The sequence below is a fragment of the Scatophagus argus genome, chromosome 20 (genome assembly GCF_020382885.2).
Source record: "Scatophagus argus isolate fScaArg1 chromosome 20, fScaArg1.pri, whole genome shotgun sequence".
Classification (NCBI taxonomy): Eukaryota; Metazoa; Chordata; class Actinopteri; family Scatophagidae; genus Scatophagus; species Scatophagus argus.
Window position 1 is genome coordinate 7,944,544 of NC_058512.1, and position 21,222 is coordinate 7,965,765.

Here is a 21,222-nt window from a genome sequence, read left to right on the forward strand (position 1 = left end):
TGTGGATGACATCTTTGTCATATGTATCTTACATGCATTTTTGTTTGTATCTTTTGCATTTAAAACAAGTAATTGTTTTTGCTTTCAGTCCAGGCCCAAAGGTTTTGCTATTTTTTCAAGCTGTTATTTTCATTTGTATGTAAGGAGGAACAAAAATACCACCTGGATGCACAGTTTTCTGGTTTCAAGAAATGGAAAGCAATACAAGCTGAAAGACTGACGGGTTAGTGTTAAATTGTTGCATAACCAAATGACTGTGACAGAGAAATGGAAAATGGATAAATCATTCAGCTGTGGCCGACACCTGCAGATGCAGTTCAGTACACCTAATCCGTGTGTAAACCATGTATTGATTAGTACATATAGGCTATGTTTGTGTGGGACATAAAGATCTCTGAAGTACTAATGTCTCTCTATCTCCTGTACCGCCTTTGAACAATGAACTGTTAACACAAAAAATAGCTGAAATTGCACTTTTCTAAACATGATGAGATTTTGGATGTCAAGGTGTCTCAAAAGAGCCTTTGATATTCCTTTTAAACCAATTTTGTGTTCCAGTAATGTACTTTGAAACAAGGAAATAAGGAAACAAACAAGAAAATTACTGTGGAAAATGAAAAAACTATTTTACACTGAGTTGAGTATAAAACTCTGGTCCAGTGCTTTTTATGCACAAGACATTAATACTACATGGTTTGCTAGACGGTTTAGTTGCTCTAATCCATATTTTTTATATTACTAGACTAAATGACCATGTGCAATGTGAAAGGGGTTACTTGTATGATATACCAACAGTGACCTATCACCCTGCCCAGCAGTTTCCCCGAATCTTTTAGCATCTCTGACATCTTATTGTTTTAGTTCCACAATTCGCAGCTGTTTTCAATGAAAAATTCTCTTAAAGACCCAAAGGACACTGCCTGCCCAGTATCAAATTCACCAAACACAGTGGATCATTTAGCAGCTGAAGACACAAGTATTTTTCCCAGGAGTTGGTGGAGACCAAAACAAAGCTAAAAGGACAGTGAATATGAATATGAATGCAGTATCATTACTGATAAAAATGATGGCTAAATTTGAAAACTAGGGCCCAAGTTGTGATAAATATACACACCAGTGATGCATCATAAATATAAGTGAATCAGATTAAAAGGAAGTTATGTTAGCCAAAGCTGAAATGGTACATGTTGTACTTTCAGTGTTCAAACATTTCAAGGAAGCCGGCTGATGATCACCTGATCTGAGTTTCTGAAATGACTTCATGTTAAGCCGGAATCAACGCTTTGAGCTGCATTTAAGGACAGTTATTTTCCACAAACTGTTTTACAGGCCATTTGCAAACCACAATAACAGGACAAAATCTGTGTTCAAATTTACAACTCATCACTTTCCACTGCTGTTAAATTTTTAAAATTAAATCAGCAGATGAAATTACTCAAGTTGAAAACATTACTGGACGGTGACAGTAATTCCATGTCTTACAGCCTCCAGACCACTCAAATCCTTCCCTTGATTCTGTCCCAGCCTCCCTGTATGTGTCAAGCCATGGCCTTAAGATAATCCAGAGCCACATGGCAGCAGAGGAAAGATGAGTAGTTTGACCTTATCTGGCAAGGTTAAGAGGTGCCCCAACACTGGCTGCACAATGATTGTACAGTGGTAAACAAAGCTGGGTCAAATGGTACTGTAGTAAACAGAATCAGAGGTGACCGATGTTTCCTCACATTATAGCTGGATGGAAATTAACCAGACATGTTCATTTGTCTAGGTGTGTCCTGTCTCCTTTCTGCTCTGTAGTCATGAGAGCTCCAGATTTGCTTTGCATGTGGTGATCAGGACATAAGGAATGGGTACATATAAGATGCATGTCAATATTCATCTTCTCTTGAGTTCTCCAGGCTTGAAATCTCGTTACCGTACCCTGGGGTTGTAGAATTGGAACTGCAAGATATCAGCGTCACATCCGACCTACTACAAAAATGTTAATCGGTTTCCTGGCACAAGCATAGGCTTTTACTTTTTCTTCAACAGTACTCCCAGGAAATGATTCATGTGCCTGACTTGCCAAGGGGTTTGTGATATTATTAATGCTGTGTGTTTAAAAGTAAAGAATGTGTGCATTTATGATCAGTCCCAGTGGCTGACTCAGGTGATGAGATATTGACGTTGTTGAAGATGTTGTTTCTATTTTCTCCGAAGCATTAAATCAGCTAACTGAGGAGGAAATTACACACTCGTCGTTTTCCGTGCTTCAGATATGCAGGGAAGACAGTTCACGGTCACATGAAATGATGTGTGAGTGTCATCTTTTTCACAGTCATCATTCCTGTGATTATGCCTCTCATTTTTTCCAGTTTTTCATCGCTGCTGAGCCTCCACAGTTTTCCATATAAAAGGGGAAATTGTGCCTCTAAAAGTATTTCTATCTGGTTTATATTAAGTTGAATAATTTCATATGTCTGAAGAATAATGTAAGTTTTGTCACCACATAAAAATCAAGCTAGTGTTCGTAACAGCAAGAGGAGTTAATGAAAAGCTTGATCACTATTTCTGTGTGGGTGTTCTCACTGAACGGCATTTCTTGTAGAAATCAGATTCTTGTGGGACTAGAGTGAGTCTTCTGCATGTCTCTGTAGTGGCCACATTATCTGCAATCTGCGATCAAACATTTGAACCGAGCCATGAGTCAAGCAAGATTTTTGCAGCAATGTATTAGGTAGAATGTGCCACGGTGACATCATAGACTTGATTCATTTCCGCTGTTTCACTTCCTCTCTTTGAATGACACACACACACACACACAGACACATGCCAGATCACCAGTTTGTCAAACAACCAATTAATGTGAGTTAAGGCACACAATCAACAGATTGTGGGGGGGGGGGGGGGTTAATAACTGGCAGGGTGCATGTCGGTCTGGAAGCTACGCAGAGAGGACTGGAACAGTTCACACAGAGAAAAAAAAATGTTCCCATTTGATTTGAATATTGAAATTGTAGATGCAGAGTATGTTAAATTAGCTTGGATGGAAATACAAATACAATAAATAAGATTTTTATTGGTGCATTTTAACAATCACACCAGTGTTTTTTTGTTCTATTAAGTTCTTTCTCAAGAAAGACATTAACAAAACTCTATACCCATGTGGACCTCTGAGGTTGTCACACACACTGTAGACATTAACAAAACTCTATACCCATGTGGACCTCTGAGGTTGTCACACACACTGTAGACATTAACAAAACTCTATACCCATGTGGACCTCTGAGGTTGTCACACACACTGTAAAGCAATACAAACTGTTGTGGCCTGATGGTGGCACAAGATAAAGTCAGAGAATCACTGAAGTTTACAGTTTATGATGTTTACACTGAACTGCATGGTAACCCATCCAACAGTTGTCAAGACACAAGAAAAAACTAGCAGGAAAGCAAGCAACAGGGCAGGAAACACCAGGTGGAGAAGGTTGGCTGACAAATGCAGAAGACTGAAGCACAAGAGACAAAAAGTAACTGAGACAGAAGCAAAAATAATTAGCTATGATAAAAGAGATAATCCCTCAGCAACATTCACCACAACAGAACAACCTGGCAGATGAGGAGGAACACCGGGGTTTAAATGCAGCAACAGCTTGATTGGATGATTGACTGCAGATGTGCTGGCCAGTCAGGGAGCAGGAGTGGAAAACTAAGGCCACGCCGAGGACCACACATGGGTGGACAAATGAACACAGTCTAAACTTTTCATTTAAAACTTCTTGCTACCCTACTGGTTAATGTATGGCTAACTCTAGGTAACTACATCTGCCAAGTTAAAGTCCAGCAGCATGCACATCTACTCTGTACACCCCATGCCCTGAGTAGTCTTTCATTGTCATATATAAAAAAGGTAGGTTTAGGAAACAACATGACGGGTGCTGTGGGATTTTATTGGCTGGAAGAGTGATCTGATGAGGTCAATGGGTTTTTGGTTGATTACAATCCCATTAGTGATTGGATTAGGCATTATTGAAGCTTAGTGTTATTGTGCTTACAACATTCATCATTTTAAGTGTTTTGTTGTGGAAGAACCCACACGCCTTTTCTCAGTTTTATGGAGTGTTCAGCGGGTTCATGTCAAAACAGCTCAGTTAGACAAATCTTTAAGAAAAAAAAGGACAACATATGGAACACAGTGGAAAACCTAATACACTATAGTGGCACATGGAAATAATTCAGAAGAGATCTATTGTGTCAGAAAAATCTTTGCATACACTGTGAAAATGAAAGAAAAATCTTCTTCTCTAATCTAAGAATAATAATTTTGGTACTTTCCATTCTGATGTTTCTGTCTGAAGTGTCATTGAACTTTGTGAAATGAAATGAAATGAAATGTTAATGTGGAAATGTCACACATCAGATGGTTTAAAGTGGTCATGTAGACTGAGTTGTAGCCAGGAAAAACACCTCTTACCTGATTCTTCACTTGCACGTTAATGCCAACCAGTTGGTGTCTTTTGTTTTTGTTTCTTCAGGTTGACCTTGCAGAAGTTTACTTTAATTTTACAGTTCAGCTTAAAATGAACTGTTGCACGGTGTCAAATGCTGTTTCATTATAGAGGAGCCATCTGGAGTGGTTTCATCACCAAAGCTTCTCATGGGAAGAAAACTGTGTCCTTGAGCTTCAGATGCAGCAGAAATGACTCTTAAAATAACCTTAAATAACTTGGCAGGGGACAGTGAGACAATATATTGGTTTAAGGTTCTGGTCTGCTCCCAGAAAAAAAAAAAAAGGCGGTTGTGTAATGTAATTGATGGTTTCATGATATTATCTGAGGGGTTTAACAGAACCATCAGTTATGCACAGAACAGTCTGGCTGCAGGAAGGAGCTATCTGCAAATCCCTGACACCAAAATTACAACAGCACTGCACGCGATTTCGAAGGTGCTTCTACAAAATAATGTGCATGAGTCCTTCTACCTTTTTGATTTGATATTTTTTGCTTTCTTGCCTCGTGTAAGATAAGGATTATACCACTCTCATACCACTCACTCTGCAGGTTTTGTAGTTAAAGCTAAACTAACTATGTTCCCCAGCTTTCAAAGCTAAGTTAAATGGCTGCTGTTGGTGTCTCCACTGACTACTGGCCATGCAAACATGAAAGAGAAATCAGTCCTCTCACTGAATCCTCAGTAGGAAAGAAAGCAAATCTATTTCCTAAAACATGAAAAGATTCCTTTACTGCCCTCCTTGTCCAGTATTTGACAAAACCATCATAAAACCTATCTATTTCTATAAAGGCCATCCACATGTAAAGCTTACCTTTCCTGAAATAATCACATCTGCTTCCTTCCACTCTTCCTTCCTCTGTCTGTTGCTGTTTTTAAAGTCCCTGCCGGTAGCAATGATGACATCCACTGAAGTTACTGAGCTACATGCTAATGATGGAAAACTTGAAAAATGCTGGGGCTGTGCATTGGGCAAGAGCTTTGGCCGCAATCGAAATGTTCCACAAACGTGAGCTGAATGTTTGGCTCCTTCACCCCAGAACGCAATTTTCACAGACTGAGGTCAAATGTGGAAATGTGTACCTGCGAATTACCAGATGGTACAGTGACAAGGGTGCTAGAAAGTAAACACATTTTGACGTTTATGAAGGTGTGAGCATCAAAATGTGATAAAATACAAAACACATTTGTGATGACTGCAGCACATAAAAACATACAAGTCAACTCTCCCATGACGCTGATCCTCTTTTATTTGCCCAGCAGATCTTGTGCTAAAATGTGTGGATGAAAACACAAGGGGGGGTGAAAATAAGAGACTCTTTGCATGCAGTGCAGTCAGTAGAGCGGACAACAAACAAACAGGCATCAAACAGGACTGAAGGATCCACTGAGTCAGCGAGGGCAGGCGAGTAGATGTGATGTTTCTCGTGTAAACCTGCCAAGAGTTGAAAGGATAGGCTGATCTGAGAATTAAGGATTAATCAAGGCTTGAGCCCCTCGACTGCTGAACAAACAGATGAGAGACAACATGGGAAGTCCCACTAAATTCAGCATGACTGCACGTTATGGGTCTTGTGAATTCATGGTGCTGAAAACAGATATCAAATACGCAAACACCGAATGTAACAGCTAGCTTTGGGCTTAGTTATTTATGTGAGGTCATCTGATAGAGGCATAGAGAAACTGGAATGTTACATAGTTTCATCGGGTGTTTATTTGAAAAGGGCTTTGTACAGCTCTTCACATTCTTGCGTATCTGCTATTTTTCCTTCACTGCACAATTCGCAGGGTGAAAAAATAAACACTGAATTCATAACAGGCATGATGTGGGAGTGATGTTATTTACTAGTTATGTATTTTTCTATTAAAAGAGTCTCATAAATTCATAAAAAGGTAAATCTTAAAATAACTTGCTGTATACAATGGCAAAAAATGACATCTCTCCAGGATCAGGTGGTCTTAGGCAATTTAACAATCTTTAAGTATGAAACTGAAGCCAGCAGATGATTAGCTTAGCATAGACTGGAAACTGCACCTCCAAAGCTCCCTAATTAAGAATTTATATCACATTTGATTAATCCGTAAGTTGTGTGCCAGAACTATTTCTTGGCTTAGACTATGTTTACCCATGCTCCCAGTCTTTATGTTAAGATAGGCAGATCACCTCTAGCTTCATATTTAATGGTCTGATATGTAAGTAAAGGCAGGCCATCTGCCAGAAAGAAAGCAAACAAGGGCATTTCTCACAGTGTCTTATTACTTTATGATTCTGTTTAGATTATCTGCTGTATGCCAGAACTGTGAAATACAAGATCCTAATTACACAACATGTGCACTGCTGAACTGACAGTACAATAAAGTAAAAAGATTATTTTGTGGCCCAGCAGAAAGTTATTTATAGATATGTATAATGTTCTGCAATTCTGACAGACTGCTGTAAATAAAGATAATAACACTCCACATCCTGGTGAGAAGTTTTCAAAATAAGATAAGAGACTGTCAACGCAGAGGAAACACTGATGGCCATATTTGGTTCAGCAGGACACAGGCTCTGAGCAGGAAATGTAAACTGGCGTGTTTTGGGACTCACGTGACAGCTGAATTCAAAAACAATGACAGACACTGTGATATGTTTTACACAGATTACAGAGAGGAAGGAAACTTGAACAAAGGGATTTGGTAAAAGAATCCAGCTCAAGAACGGGAAAGGGATAAAAGATGAGCTTTTTAAAAAAATACAAGCATGGGTTCTGAAGACAAAGAGCGCGATTGGGCAGGGAGCGAGAAGGAGAGGAAACAGGCCGAGAGGGGCGATAGAGATGTTGATGACAATTCCTTTTGGAGAAAGAAGTTGTGTCTGTCAAAACAGATGGCAGCTGGTTAAGAAGATTAGACGCTGTTACTACTGTTTCAAACACCACTTCAGACTGATCAAGCTGCCCAAACACAGACAAACACACACAAAACACACTGCCCTCGCAAAACTGCTCCCTCTCTCATCCCACTCCAACAAACCGGCCAACCTTCAACACCATGTCGCTCTTCTTTTCAAGACAGCTGGGATCAGGACACATCTCTGCGTCACCATTTTTCTTGCCTTTGTTGACAGTTCATATGGACACAAACATTTTTTTCTGTATGTGAGTTAATAGTTAAGCTAGTTTTACTTATATAACGCCAGACCATAACAGAAGTTCTCCCAGGGCCCTTGTCATATTAAGCAGGTCCAGACCATATTATCACAGAAACATTTCCCACCATGAGCAAGTACTTGGGTGTCTCAGGAAAAACTCATTTTTTTTAAGCAAACCTGAACCTAACGTTCATAGTTTTGGTCAATGTTTCTATTGGGCCAGTCTTTCTTCAGAAGGTTCTAGGAACGCAGCGACATTGCGGCAATAAAAGTGAGACCTGGCAAGAGACACAGGTGTTCTCGTCTATCAGTTTAATAACGCCCAAAATGTGTAATAATCCCTCACTGCACAGGAAAACTCTGACTGGTCAAAGTTGAACCAGGAAGAAATCTGTGATGTTTATTTATAATCTGTATGTTCATCTGCCTGCTTTTGTCTTGGCTGTTAAATTTATTTTCAGTGTTGCTGCCAAGTTCCAAGACCTTAGAAATGGACTTGGTGAGTTTAATGATACTAATGGGTATGACCGTTAAAACTATTCCTTATAGTGTTCAGTCGCTTGAAGGATGGTTTGACATTTTGGGAAATACGTTTATTTGATTTCTTGCCAAAAATGAAATGAAAAGTTCAATTAAACTTTCATGCCTGTGAGTTAAATATGAGGCTAATCGAATCTACTGGCTCTTCACAGAAATAGCACCAACACAAAAGTTCCAGTAAAATCACAACTTCTCATTTTTACAGTTTCAAAGATTTTGTTTGAATTTAAGAGATGAATAAAATAAGTGTGTTAATTAGCGAGATTTAGGGGTGCTGAGTAGGCAACTTTGGATGGGGCCAAGCTGGCTGTGCCCAGTCCTCATGCTAAGCTAAGTCACTGTTGGCAGTAGGTTAGCATACAAACCTTAGAGCGGCATCGATTTTCTCATCTTTCTTCAATTCCTTCAATTCAAACAATTCCTATGAGCAAAATTCAATCAGACCAATATATATGAACAAAAAAAAAATCCAGAGACAACTCATCTTGCTTCATCAGTTGGTTGGTTTATTTATCATTAGCAATGACACCAAATGTACTCTACTGTTTTCACTTGCTATCATAGGAGATGCATTTTGAATTGTAAACAGTGAAAATGATAAAATGCATTTCAGAAAACTCCTTATACAAGCAGTGTATGACCAGGGAAAAGAGCGGATTGTACCTGCTCTTGCTTTTTTTTTTTTTTTTTTAACAATACATGTCATCTTATAGTTTTGAGTCTCTCATATTTACATAGATACAGCTGGGTCACCAGCAGAGACCTATTGGTTTGTTTTTGTTTGTTTTTAATGTGTTATCACATAGTTTTCTTAAAGAATTATATTTACAACCATAATGCCCCCAGCTGCCTGCTGCCGGGGGATTAACACACAGTTAGAATCACTTGCTTAAAATTCATTAAACTACTTATGTTTGTTGAAAGTTTGCGTTGTCATCAACCTTATAGCTCTAAGTTTTTTTTTTCTTCTCTTAACAAATAAAGTTAATACAGAGCTCAAGCTGTTCGTCTTTCCCCATAAAAATTCAAAATTATCCAAATAAATGAACAAACCAAACATAATAATAAAATAAAATAAAAAAAAATATATTGCACTTAAAGTTCAGGACAGCACTGGACCTGTTTGGTGGTTAAGAGGAAAGTGAGCGCCTTTTAGCTGAGTGCTTTAGAGGAGGTGAGGGTGTCTGTAGAAGCATCCAGCAAGTCTAAATAAATAGTTGTACAACACGAACAATCGTTTCTGCTTCTGGCTACGAAGTGAGCAAACTCTTTGCGTATTGCTCAGAAGAACTAGAGGGGTGCAGGATGGAACCCTAAAGCATATAAAAACAGTGAGTGTGTAGAAAAACAGAAACATCTGAGAAGATAAACCGAGCTGGAACGTGTCATAGCAATGTCCTGAGAATGCTTCCTTGATTAGTTCAGAATGAGCTACAGTGTTAAAGGAGATGTCGTTTGGCTGCATGAAATATCATTTCTGTTTCTTCTTGCGTTTTCATTCCTTGTTGTCAACAGTCTTTGGAGACAGGAAGCAAGTCGTCTATTTTTCCGTTACTGGCTTTGAATGTGACTTTTAACGTCTTTTAATGTGAGAGGGACACATATCTGTGTTTCATCACAGCTCCAGTCCATCCGTTATTTAGACATTTGTTTTCTTTGCCCACCGCTGTCTCCGTCTTTGTCCCTGCTGAATGCTCACAGTATCTTCCACAGTCTTGGGATGAACTCAATTAGGTGAAAGCTGTTTAGAGAAGCTTTGAGATGGGTGTCGGTGTTTAACAGAGATGCATGTAGAACAGAGCCATGGCGCTAGCTTTCATTCAGACATCATCTTGTTTTTTTCCCCTCCATCATATAGTTAGGAGCTTGATATATATATATATATATATATATAAAAGAAAGAAGACTTTGTGTCGTACCGACAACTTTGAAGTGGCTTCACAGACAACAAGGTGGAGGAAAGGAGGGGATTTAAAAGCAGGAGTTTTAAAAGGAAATTAAGGGAAAAAGTGACAAAACAGTACCGGACTGTCTTCATGTCTGCAGGGTTTTCTGAGCAATCCCTCCTTTTCTCCAGTACAACTGGACGAAAACTTAAAAAACACGAGCAAAAGACCGACACAAAAAAACAAAGACAGCCAGTGATCAGACAAGCGTCCAGCTCCTGTTGCAGCCCTCCCTCGAGGGCTTTGGGATTTTTAGTAACATGCATCCATTCATTCATCAGTCCATTCATTCATCCATCCACCTGGTAACTGTGTAAACTACATTCCTTTGCAGTGCCATTGCTTTGCCACGCCCTCTCACACAATAACAACCAAAAAAAAAATCATAGTGGACAGGATTACAGACACACTAAAGCAAATTAAAAAAAAAGGCAAACAAAGAAGCCTAACATCCTGCCCACCCACCCACTCTGCTTTCTTCAAGTCTGCCCTGGTTTTCTCTTATTATCATCAACTTTCTCTTCTCCTCACATCTTTTTCCGGTCTCTTATGATGAAGATGAAGTCGGAGTGGAGCTGGGCTTTTTTTGGTTGATTAAGTCCGAGTAGAGTTCTGAGCGCAGGAATCGGGGATATGAGTCCTTCTCCATCAGCCCGTATATCCGCCTCTGCGCTAGGTCAAAGCAGGAGCGTGTCACATTCTGCAGGTTGTCCTTAGTGTGATCTCTGGTGTACGAGTCCAGATTTACCTGCAGAAGAAAATAGTAAAACAAGTAAGCGAAGTGTCATATTACTCTGTTGTTTTGAAGAAACAGAAGGAGAAGAATATGGAGGTTAAGTATTGTATGCCAGAAACCGTTTTGGTGCCATTTTTTCCCAGTATCCTTATGACTTGTTTACACTCTCACTGACCTCTTTACAAGACTGGATGGCGATGTATTCTGCAAAGATTTTCTTGGCTTTGGAGGCCATCTTGGACTGCGACTTGATCTTCTTGTATTCTTCACATGCGAGCCAGAATTCCAGATTCTCCTCGCTGAACTCTGTGCGCAGGAAAGCTCTGAACGCTGCCAGGCCATCTGAGGGAGAGCAGGGAGGAGGAGGTGGAGGAAGAGAATAAACAAGAGGAGAGTTGACTAGAGTGCCATGGCAACCTCACAGCTGAAGCGCTCCTTGGAGTTTCACTGCCTAAAATAGCTCTGTGACGGCCTTTTTGAGTCATGTGGTTGGAATAAAGTGAGACATAAAAATGATGCTCTCAACACCACAGCACATATTCAAGTCCTTTAAGTGACATCACCCCGCTAACCCTATCCTTCTTGACTACTCAGCGTGGCACCTAACGCATTACACATGCTGTGAATGAACAAAGGCATGACTGTTTTAGTGCAAGGGGGGGACATGACTAATTTTGGCACTTAGGCTTTTTAAGTTTCAGTCTGGTTAATGATTTGAGGAAGAAGGCATCCAGAAGAAAGAATAGCAGGAAGCCGTGTCCACCCACTGCTCCTGTCTGCACCTTTCCGTTCCCATGAATCACCCACACTGATAAGTGGAGCCAATACAAGCGGTCATCTCTTACCTCACTGTGGTAAGCAGGGGTGAGGTAAGAGGTGGAAGGGAGGAAATCAGAAGAGGGAGAATAGAGAGGCCAACAACGCTGAATGAGGAACAGATGTAGCATTGGCCTTGTATCAGCTAGTCGCTTTTAAAATGGATCGGGACTGAACTGTTGAAGATGAATTGTGGAAAATAAAAATAGCAAAACACTTGCAGGTTGCCTGTCTTAGTCTCTCCCCTTGCCTCTGTGTAATGCATGGACTCACGTCTGTGGGGATTAGATAAACTTGCTGCAATGGACTGCTGCAGTGTGTGTGTGTGTGTGTGTGTGTGTGTGTGTGTGTGCGTGCAATCCATATATCAGTTCATGCATATTTCCTGTGCCCAACAACCACCACACGCAAGCTCTGTATCTATATTCAGTCACTGTCTACAGCCACATAGCACTTCATCACATTACAAGAAATATCCAGACAATAGTCAGATGATCCCCCTGCGTGTAAAGCAGGGACGGGATGAGACACAAAGGAGGGGAAAAAAACTGAAAATGAATTAAAAGTAACTTACATTTGTGTGCCAGTAGCTTGTCAAGTGAGTCCCCCCATTTCAGTGCTTCCTCTGGGGTGGGCCTGCAGATAAAAGCAGAGCGATTCTTTAACAAGCCCATCTCAGCCAGGTTTCTCATTGTGTGACCCATCCGCAGGACTTTGTCAAAGCTAGACAAATGAGTGGAAATGTGGAAGTGGGTAATTCCTCTCCCTCCGTTGCTTCCTTCCACTCTGTGCCTACTGGTCTCTCCCTCACATTCAGATCCACCTCATGAATGCCTACAACACTGAGAGTCTATCTGCTTCAACCTGCTGGGGGGAAGGCTTTTATATTCCAACTGAATGCACTTTGGAAGGCGGGAGGGGAGGGGCTCCAGCTGGCCAATAGGGATGTGTTGTTGGGTTTAAAGACTCCCCCCCCCACCACCACCAATGTCTGCCTGCCCCCTGCTGCTTCTCATCCTTTCTGTGCTCCACTATAAAGCATTCTCTTAACAGCAGTCATTTCACACTTACTGTAGTCCACATCTGAGAATTTATTTGACACAGTAAGAAAAAAGTTGAAATGTAATTTAAGGTAGATTTTAGTCAGTCTGTACATTTTTCTTTGCCTTCTTATCATTTTAAGAGGACATTCTAACAGCTATTCTATGAAGGCATAAAATTGCATCTGATTCCACAACTTTAGATTTTGTTTCTGTAGGTGTTATATCATTTTGAACATAAACAAATATTATACCACATTAAAACATTAGCCAAATGTTTATACAATAATGTATAATATTGATTTATTCATGTAACTCCACAGAGTACTTTTCGAGGCTGTTGGAAATTGGTGTTGGACAACGGATATTAATGCATAACAAGTACATAAAGAATGGTTGTTCTTCTTATGACCTTTAACATTTTGTTAGCTTCCTGTGAAGTCTATAGCAATCATCAAAGTCCAGGAATGGAAGCATGGAATCAACATCAGTCTAAAATATCACATTAATATTTCATACATGTGATATTTGATTCTCTAGGAAATTGAAAAACCTCCATCCAGACAATTCATTTGTCTCCACTACTTTCCACATTCTGTCATTCATTTTATTACAGCCACACATTACATAAACATTCCCAAGTCTGCCACTGCCCACATGTCTGCCTTCCAATGCCAGGTCATCACCAGTTGTGGCACGACCCGGAAAACAGCCTCACACGCACCCCCATGCACATGCTGTCAGGAAGTGGCCACTTACTTGACTGACTTCATAGATTTGTCTAACTTGCCGGCTGGGTTGCTTCCTGGGGATTCATTCCTCCTCCGCAGGAAAGCCAGCCGATTCTTCATGTCTTTGGCCCTGAGTGAAAGAAAGATAGATGAGGGAAAGAAGGAGAGAGTTGGCGAGAGAGAGAAGAGGGATAGAAAGATTTATGAATACAGAAGGAGGTGAAGAATGGGGAAATTGAGACAGGACAAAGAGAGAATAGGAAAATGGGTGAAATAAATGATAAAGTAGATAGAGGAGGTACACAAAAAGAGACATGGGAAGAAAGTATGTTGAGTCCAAGTCCAAAGTCCAGGATTAAAACAATCCAAGGCATGGGAATCACCAATTAAGTTCTTCAGCACTGTAAATCCAATCCACAAGAAATCAAACCCACAAATGCCAGAAAACTTGAAAATAAATGTCGTATTGTGTACATTTTAGTCTTCTGCTATCAAGCGTTGGTATGGTGGGACAGAATTTTTTCCACAAGGCGGACGTTAAGCTCCTTTTCCTTGCTTCGTGTCAGTGTCTCTCCTGTCAATCTAATAACTCTAACAATCTTTCCTGTAGATGCGTCCCTGGCAGTTACCTCGGCAGGGACTGAGCGAATGTGGCAGAGAAGGAGGAGAGAGACTCAATCCTCACTCCTCTGTTTCATCACACCATTCTACATGTGCCTGGAGGGGTTGCTGAGAGGGAGCTGACCCAGGGCCGAGGCAACAGGGCACAGTGACCTTCTCACCCCAACGCTGTTTCCCTTCAGCAGCAGCATTCAAAGTCTCCTCCTGACTGCCCACCTTAGGTGTTTCACCTTCCTTGAACAAACTCACAAACTCTCTCTGGTCTCTTATGATGACACACACACACACACACACACACACACTGGAGCTCACACAGGTAGATAAGATACACCAGCCCTCAGTCCCCATAGGCTCCTTCACAATTCTGCACATTCCCATAATCCCATGGTACGTGTCCTGGCTTTTCCCGACCTGAAGCACGTGCTGCCTCATTGGGATGTGACCTCACTCAGCACCCATTTCCTGAATCCCTGCTTTTGATTTCCACTGTGGATTAGCTGGCCTGCTAATAATGCAGCACGGAAGTGTGCGCTCGCTGGCCCTAATCATTGCAAGCTGTCCCACTGCCAACCCACAGCCCCCCCGGAAAACATGTACACCCCAAATTAAGGAACAGGGCTTCCAGTTATAGACACTTATCATTCAAATATGCACATACTTGGGGGAGGTGCACTCACACAAACACACACTCACGAACACACACTCACACACATCTGCAGAGTAGCCCAAAAACTGTACGTGAATACAGTGAATACCCCCTGCACCTGTGCCAACTCATGCCCACTTCACCGGTGCTTTCATGCCAGTCACAGGTGTTGGAAAACTCTGTGTCTTCACCAGCTTGTGCATGTGTGTGTGAAGGGAAAGCGGGAGGAGGGGTAATCTATGCATGCGTAAACGTGCGGTGGGTACACACTGCAGCTGAACAGAGAACGCAGTCAGCTGTCTGACTTGAGTTTTTCCAGCTGTTGCAGCAAAGGAAAGGTAGAAACATGCCCATACGCATCACACAACATGACTGCATGAGCTGTTGGAAGCAGCAGCTGAATAGCTCCTTTAAATTCAGGATGAGTGTGACTTTATGCGAATACTGATTTGGGCGTGCTTTGGTTTTTATGGGGAGGGGGATCAGCTCCTGCAGATTAATTTAGTCTACTCAGAGAACCACAAGAGGTCTTTGGAAACCATTTGTGTGGTTCTTTAGAGTAGGACAGCCAAATGAGTGACTTAAAAAATGAATTAACCACCAATACGTGAAGAAAGTAAAAACCATGCATTATTGTGCCATCTAGAAAAAAAACATGTGAAAGCCTTTTTCTTCTCTCACCAAGATGAAAGGGAAGAAATGGAAATTCGATATGGGGAGAAAAATAGATGAAAGATGATGCAGATCGAAAGACTCTTAGATGAACCAGAAAATTAACTTGAAAAGCTTAGGAATACCTAAACGTCCACACAACATCACTGCTGAACAGATGACTCATCCATTGGTTGAAAAAAATCATAAGTATGTATGAAGCAAGCTTAAACCAGATGCTGAACTGCTGAACAAAATTCAGGTCTCTCATTCATGGAAACTTCGAGCTGCTCTCATGCAGTATCCGTGTAAATAGCTCACAGACTGAAGGACATTATTACCCAAACAAAAACTCTTTTGCTGTTAAATAAACTCACAACATGAGAGCAGGATTCATTAGATTGCTCTATATTTAGCTTGTGCTCAAGGCAATTAGGGCTTGAGCTGCATGTGTTAGCTAAAAGAGAGCCTCTGTCTTGCCAGTGCATGTGAGGAAGAGAAGAAACTACTTTTACAAGGACTGGAAAATATTTTCTTGGCCTGACAAAAGACGACTATATTATTTGTGTCTGGGTTTTATACAAGCTGAGCCTGCATGGGAACGATGTGAGAATGATGTCATAATAACTGCCACTTTAAAGGAAATGTATGTTTCTATCCTGCCACCATGTGGGTGTCAAAGGATATTGCAAACACAAACATTTTAAGTCCTCAGAGGGGATGATTGTGAGACATTCTGTCACTAACAATGGCATGTGTCAATATCAGCAACAACTTGAGCTTACATCCCATGATCAATCCTTCAACTTACTTTTCAGAAACTTATTACATATTATTACATATCATGTAACTGCCTCATGTGAACCACTACACGCTGACTGCAGTAACACCTCTTTCTTTAAGTCTGCATGTTAGGTAGTATGTCATACTACAGCAGGTGTGAGATTTTTGGAATTTAGCTGTTTCTTCTTGTGTGGCAACTCAAATAACACAACCATACATGAAACAGCCAGTGTGATTATTGGCCCAACAGCTCTATCAGTGAGGACAGACACATTCCTCATGCAGCGGGTCGCAGACATGTCTGTGTCCTCCAGATGAAGAGATTTGCATAATCAACTACTTAACTATAACTAATCACCTAAATGAAGGTAAAAACACTATTATAATGTTGAGTAAAACCTCCTGGGAAGAAACTCTGAACATTGTGCTGAAATTAAAACAGGAGAAAAAGGGAACTCGTACATGCACAGAGAGGAAGTACTCTTCCAAAAATAAATAAATAAATAAAAAATACGGGCACACATGTTTTTAAAGTAAAGCCACTTAATAATGATACTTGAAATTTTATTTAGCCAATGCTCTTTGCACCTCTGCTCTTTACTGCTCTTTATGTGCTAATGGTACTTCTAACAGCCTCTCACTTTGAGTCCCTCTGTATTTAAAGTTGATGCTTTTCTGCATCTCTCCAACTGAGCCTGCTAATAGCTCCCCAGCTATAAAACCACTAGCAACATACTGCATCGCACTCCATTGGATTTATTACATCCCTTGACCCCTACACTTGACTTAATGTGCTCAAAGCTTGACACATGCTCTGTAGGGGATTATCAAATTAAAATGACCTTTGATCCAACGTGCTGGCATCCAGAAATGCATGCTCCACTGCCACTGAAGCACACTAAATACAGCACGTTCTCGTGTGTACACACACCAGAGTGTCTGCTGGTGACCGTGCAAGACACAGAGAGAGTGCTTTGTGTGCTCGAGTGAAGGAGCAAGAGGTCTTTAGCTCTGCAATTATATACAGGTTTCAGTACTCTTTATTCCCTCTTTGCTTGGCTCACATTAGATGTACTAATAGCACCCCGCTGGCTATTCCTGGTGTTCTAAAAAGTAGGCCGTACTCCCAGGGAAAGGCTCTGGGAGCGCATGGGGGAAAGCTGCAGACAGACATTCTGCAGATCACAATGTACCATACAGACACAAGCCAAATCCACTCAAAAAAGGTTTTGTTTACCACAATGATTGTAGCGCACCCTCTGTAAATCCTGACCTGTGAGATCTGGGGTACAGTACTGAGTACAGAGGAGAAACTGATATGGTGAGAACAGCAGCCTGAGATGAGCAATGTTCACACACGTTTCATTCCCTCTACTGCTTTCTATTTACCGAAAGCAATGTGCCTGAGAAGTGAGTACAGGGCACAACACACAAATACCACTGTGTGAGAGTGTGCATCTGTGTCTGTGTGAGTATACACGACAAGGGCTGTGTCAGCGAGCGAACATATACGTCCTGTACTTTCTTGACAGACAAAACAGGCCAGAGAGACAATTTATTCAAAAATACAAAACACACACAGCCACAGGGAAAGAAAGAGGAAACCAAATCATAACAAGCAGCAAGACACTCTGTAATATTCTTCGAAGAACAACGAAAAAGGGAATTGTCCTCAATTTTATCCATAAATATAACACTATCTCACTCATCGTCTCCCTTTAATCAAGACCGGAAAAAAGGGAGCTCTATTTCTGAGCAAACTCACCTTCCTAGCCACAAAGACCACATGAGCGTTCCTATTCCTGAAATCCAGGCTGTGTATAATAAGAAAAAGGGGCAGCCTCAAGTTAGAAGTTAAAGCTGCTTCCTCTAAAATAGTTTGAGAGCTTCACTCTCATGGGGGATTCTTCTCCCTCACTGCGACTGTCAAATAAGATCCATGCAGAGGTCAGATAGCTTCCTACCAGCTTGAGAGCAATGGTTCCTGTGGGAGGCAAAACCGCCCCCATCCACACCTTCCTCACCCTCCCTTCTCATGCCTGTAATTCTTGAGAACAAAAATCAAATAGCAGATGAACTCATACATACACATACACACACACACACACACACACACGCACAAACACATCCACTGACTCACTCTTACCTTTCAAGGTACTTCTCTGAGAAATCAACCATACTGTGAAACATGGGTGCCAGCCTGTACGCAGGTTCACTTGTTGTGCGTGGAAATTTGACTGCATGTAAGCGTGTGTCACGCGTGACTGTTGCTGTGCTCGGGGGTCCAGGGGTTTGTTTGACAATCACATTCCTCTAACCCCCGAGAGGCTCTGCTGGAGCTTTATATAGTCCAGGGGGTCTGGAGAAGGCGGACCCTGGGCTCATCCAATCGCCACTCAGTGTTTAGAGAGGATAGATTCCTTCCACTGGGGCCTGGACAGGTTTTTAGTTTTATGGGTTAGTAAGTTGAAATGACATTTGTCTTTGTAGCAAAAGAAACGACTTGATGGCTGTAATAATCTGTTTCATCCAGCCGAGATGACAAGCAGTGGCAGAGTTCTGGTTTAAATCTACTAAATATACATCAAAATATATTATGTCTTCTGTAGTTTTTCTTCAATGGATGCTTGTTAGCATTAAACTTTGGCTGAGGATGCTCACAGATGTAGTTTCTAGCTGGGTCTTTGATGTTTCAACTCCTTATATGGAAGAATACAATCAGATAACTACAGTCAACAACTTAAAATGTCCTCTTAATATGGCCCATGTTCTTTTTAATACAATGTCTAACTGGCTTTAAACATATTTTAAAAATGAGATCACAAACTTAGCTAGATTTGTTAATGCTTGATTAGTGGTTGTGTGTCAAGGGGTGAAGAAAGACTTTATAGTCTTCTCAGTTCGCAGTACTAATAAGCTAGCAAAGGCATTTCCGCCTACTCACGGTGACCACTGTTGTCTACGAAAGAATGAATGAATGAATGTAAACATGGTAGTTGCCTGGCAGTAGTCTCCTTTTGCGTAATGAGACAAGACAAAATAAAGGCATTGAGTTACGTGGATGTAATTTCTGTTGTTCATTGTGTGTATATAAGTGTTGTGTGTTTGTGCATAGCTCCCTCTACATAACAAAGGAAATAAAAGAAATAATGCACGGTCCCATGTCTCAGTTATCTGCACACAATTCCAGGAAGCTGAAAACATTCCATTTCTTGCATGGCCTGCGTAATCACCAAACATGTCACCCGTTAAACATGTTTGGGATGTGTACAGAGATGTACAGCTTCTGCTAATAAGAACAACTTTGCACAGGCCACAGACAACTACTTGATCAACTCTACATGATGTAGATGTGTCATACTGCATGCATTTTAACAAATGCTCAAAATCTGAGAGAAACAAGGTGGGTTTTTGTGCATAAATAGTCTTAACTCAAAGTCAGGTCGATTTCTGTTTTGCTCTTGAAGTGATATGACACTCATCCATGAAGCCTAATTAGATTTACCAACCGGTATGGAGCCCTACGTGATGTCCTTACCTCAAGGTCCAGTTGCTTTTTCGTTGCCATATACTTTTTATTAGGAGATGAAAATGTCTCAGTTTCAGAAAGTCCAGTTAACCTTAACTTCAAGAGTTTTTACATATATATGTCCAACTTTCATAGCAGACAAAAAGGCCTTGTATTCACGCTGGCAGCAGAACTAGGGTGATATCAATTATTTTCCTGCCAGCAGCTACTGAGGATGGCACAGAATCAGTATGATGCTGCTAAAAACAAAACCCTATCAATAACAAGAAGAATATGTCTTCACTATGTAAAGTACAATCATTCATACATACATCAAACAAACAGATGCCAATTTCTGTTGTGTCTGTAACAAACACTTCACAGGCTTTCCGGGTTTTGCCCTCTCCATCTGTCTGTATTTCCTGCCTTTATGAGCTCAAGCTGAGGCATTGGTACGTTTGTTATGTAGGAAAAATGAAAAGCATTGCCTGTGGGTATGCATCATTTTACTTACACTTAGATCAATCTGACAGCAAGCTTGTGTTTCTGCACATACTACTCTAGTGAGCTGATGTGCTGCAGTTTTATAGCTTTATTGCTGCTTGTTGGGAGCCACCAGATGGGGAAAAGGGGAGTGTAGGGAGTGCAAGGGCCCATTGCTTGGGGAAGGACAACACCTGGACCGAGTTAAAACAAAAGGTGACAATGGAGGGGGGGGGGGGGGGGAGGCAGAGATAATGTGGACAATTTCAGGAAAACAGCTGTGAGGAAAGTAAGAAGTAAGAAAATGTGTAAAAATGTAACAAGTGACTCTATATATATGTTAAATATCAATCTCCAACATCTCAAGGGAAATTATTTATCTATAGCAGCAACATATTGCATTTGTATTCCTCTGAGTTACACGGAAATATATTGTTCTGGGGGTGAGTTTATTGGTTAGACTTCATATCACTAAGTAGATTAATGCTGTGGCACAATGAAAAGTGGTTGAAAATGGGTCTCAACCACTGGACAATGAAAAATCATTCGTAAATCATAACAGGCTCATGACACTGAGAAATTAATGGAAACAGAAAACGTAAGTACAGGCGGCAGATGACAAGATGACGAGTGTGTAAACACATTTCAGCCATGCTCAGAGGGTTTTGTGAGTTATCCTCATTACATTGACTAATGATGACAGAAGGGCATTGCTCTCACTGATGGGCATACGGAAGACAAAACGTTTTTTCCATGCAGCCTTCATCTGTGTTACAGCTCTGCACAGACACCACATAGACATACAGTATACACTGATGCTAAGAATCACACCACTTTGTCACTTTGCTTGGCACAGTGTTGCAATACCAGTACAACCCTGGTTGCAGGTACTGTATGAATACTCTTCCTTTTTAATTCTGAATGAAATGCTCTTTTATGTTTCTCTTGCTGTTCATTCTATTCTCATTGTTTAGATACTTGTAAGGATTTTCTTTTACCTTTCTGTATTTACCTGTACTTGTTTCTATCCATGTGCTGCTGTGTAGTATTGGATGAGCTAACATAGTGATGCAAATTTGCTAATGTTGGCAAATCACTGTT

General features: G+C 40.9%; 1 protein-coding gene across 7 annotated transcripts in view; it reads right to left on the reverse strand.

The window, feature by feature from the left end:
* Positions 1-8,645: 8,645 nt before the first annotated feature.
* The window catches only part of rgs3a (regulator of G protein signaling 3a), a 131,223-nt gene continuing 118,646 nt past the window's right edge, over positions 8,646-21,222 (reverse strand). For 6 of the 7 annotated variants that reach the window (XM_046374850.1, XM_046374851.1, XM_046374852.1 and 3 more), the window contains 4 exons: positions 13,458-13,559; positions 12,233-12,294; positions 11,018-11,184; positions 8,646-10,854 (listed from right to left, as the gene is read on the reverse strand). In XM_046374850.1, coding sequence (XP_046230806.1) covers positions 10,654-10,854; positions 11,018-11,184; positions 12,233-12,294; positions 13,458-13,559 — 532 coding nt within the window. In that variant the 3' untranslated portion in view covers positions 8,646-10,653. Of the gene's footprint in view, positions 10,855-11,017; positions 11,185-12,232; positions 12,295-13,457; positions 13,560-18,276; positions 18,705-21,222 lie in introns of those variants that run through there. The other variant, XM_046374856.1, reaches the window with a different exon arrangement.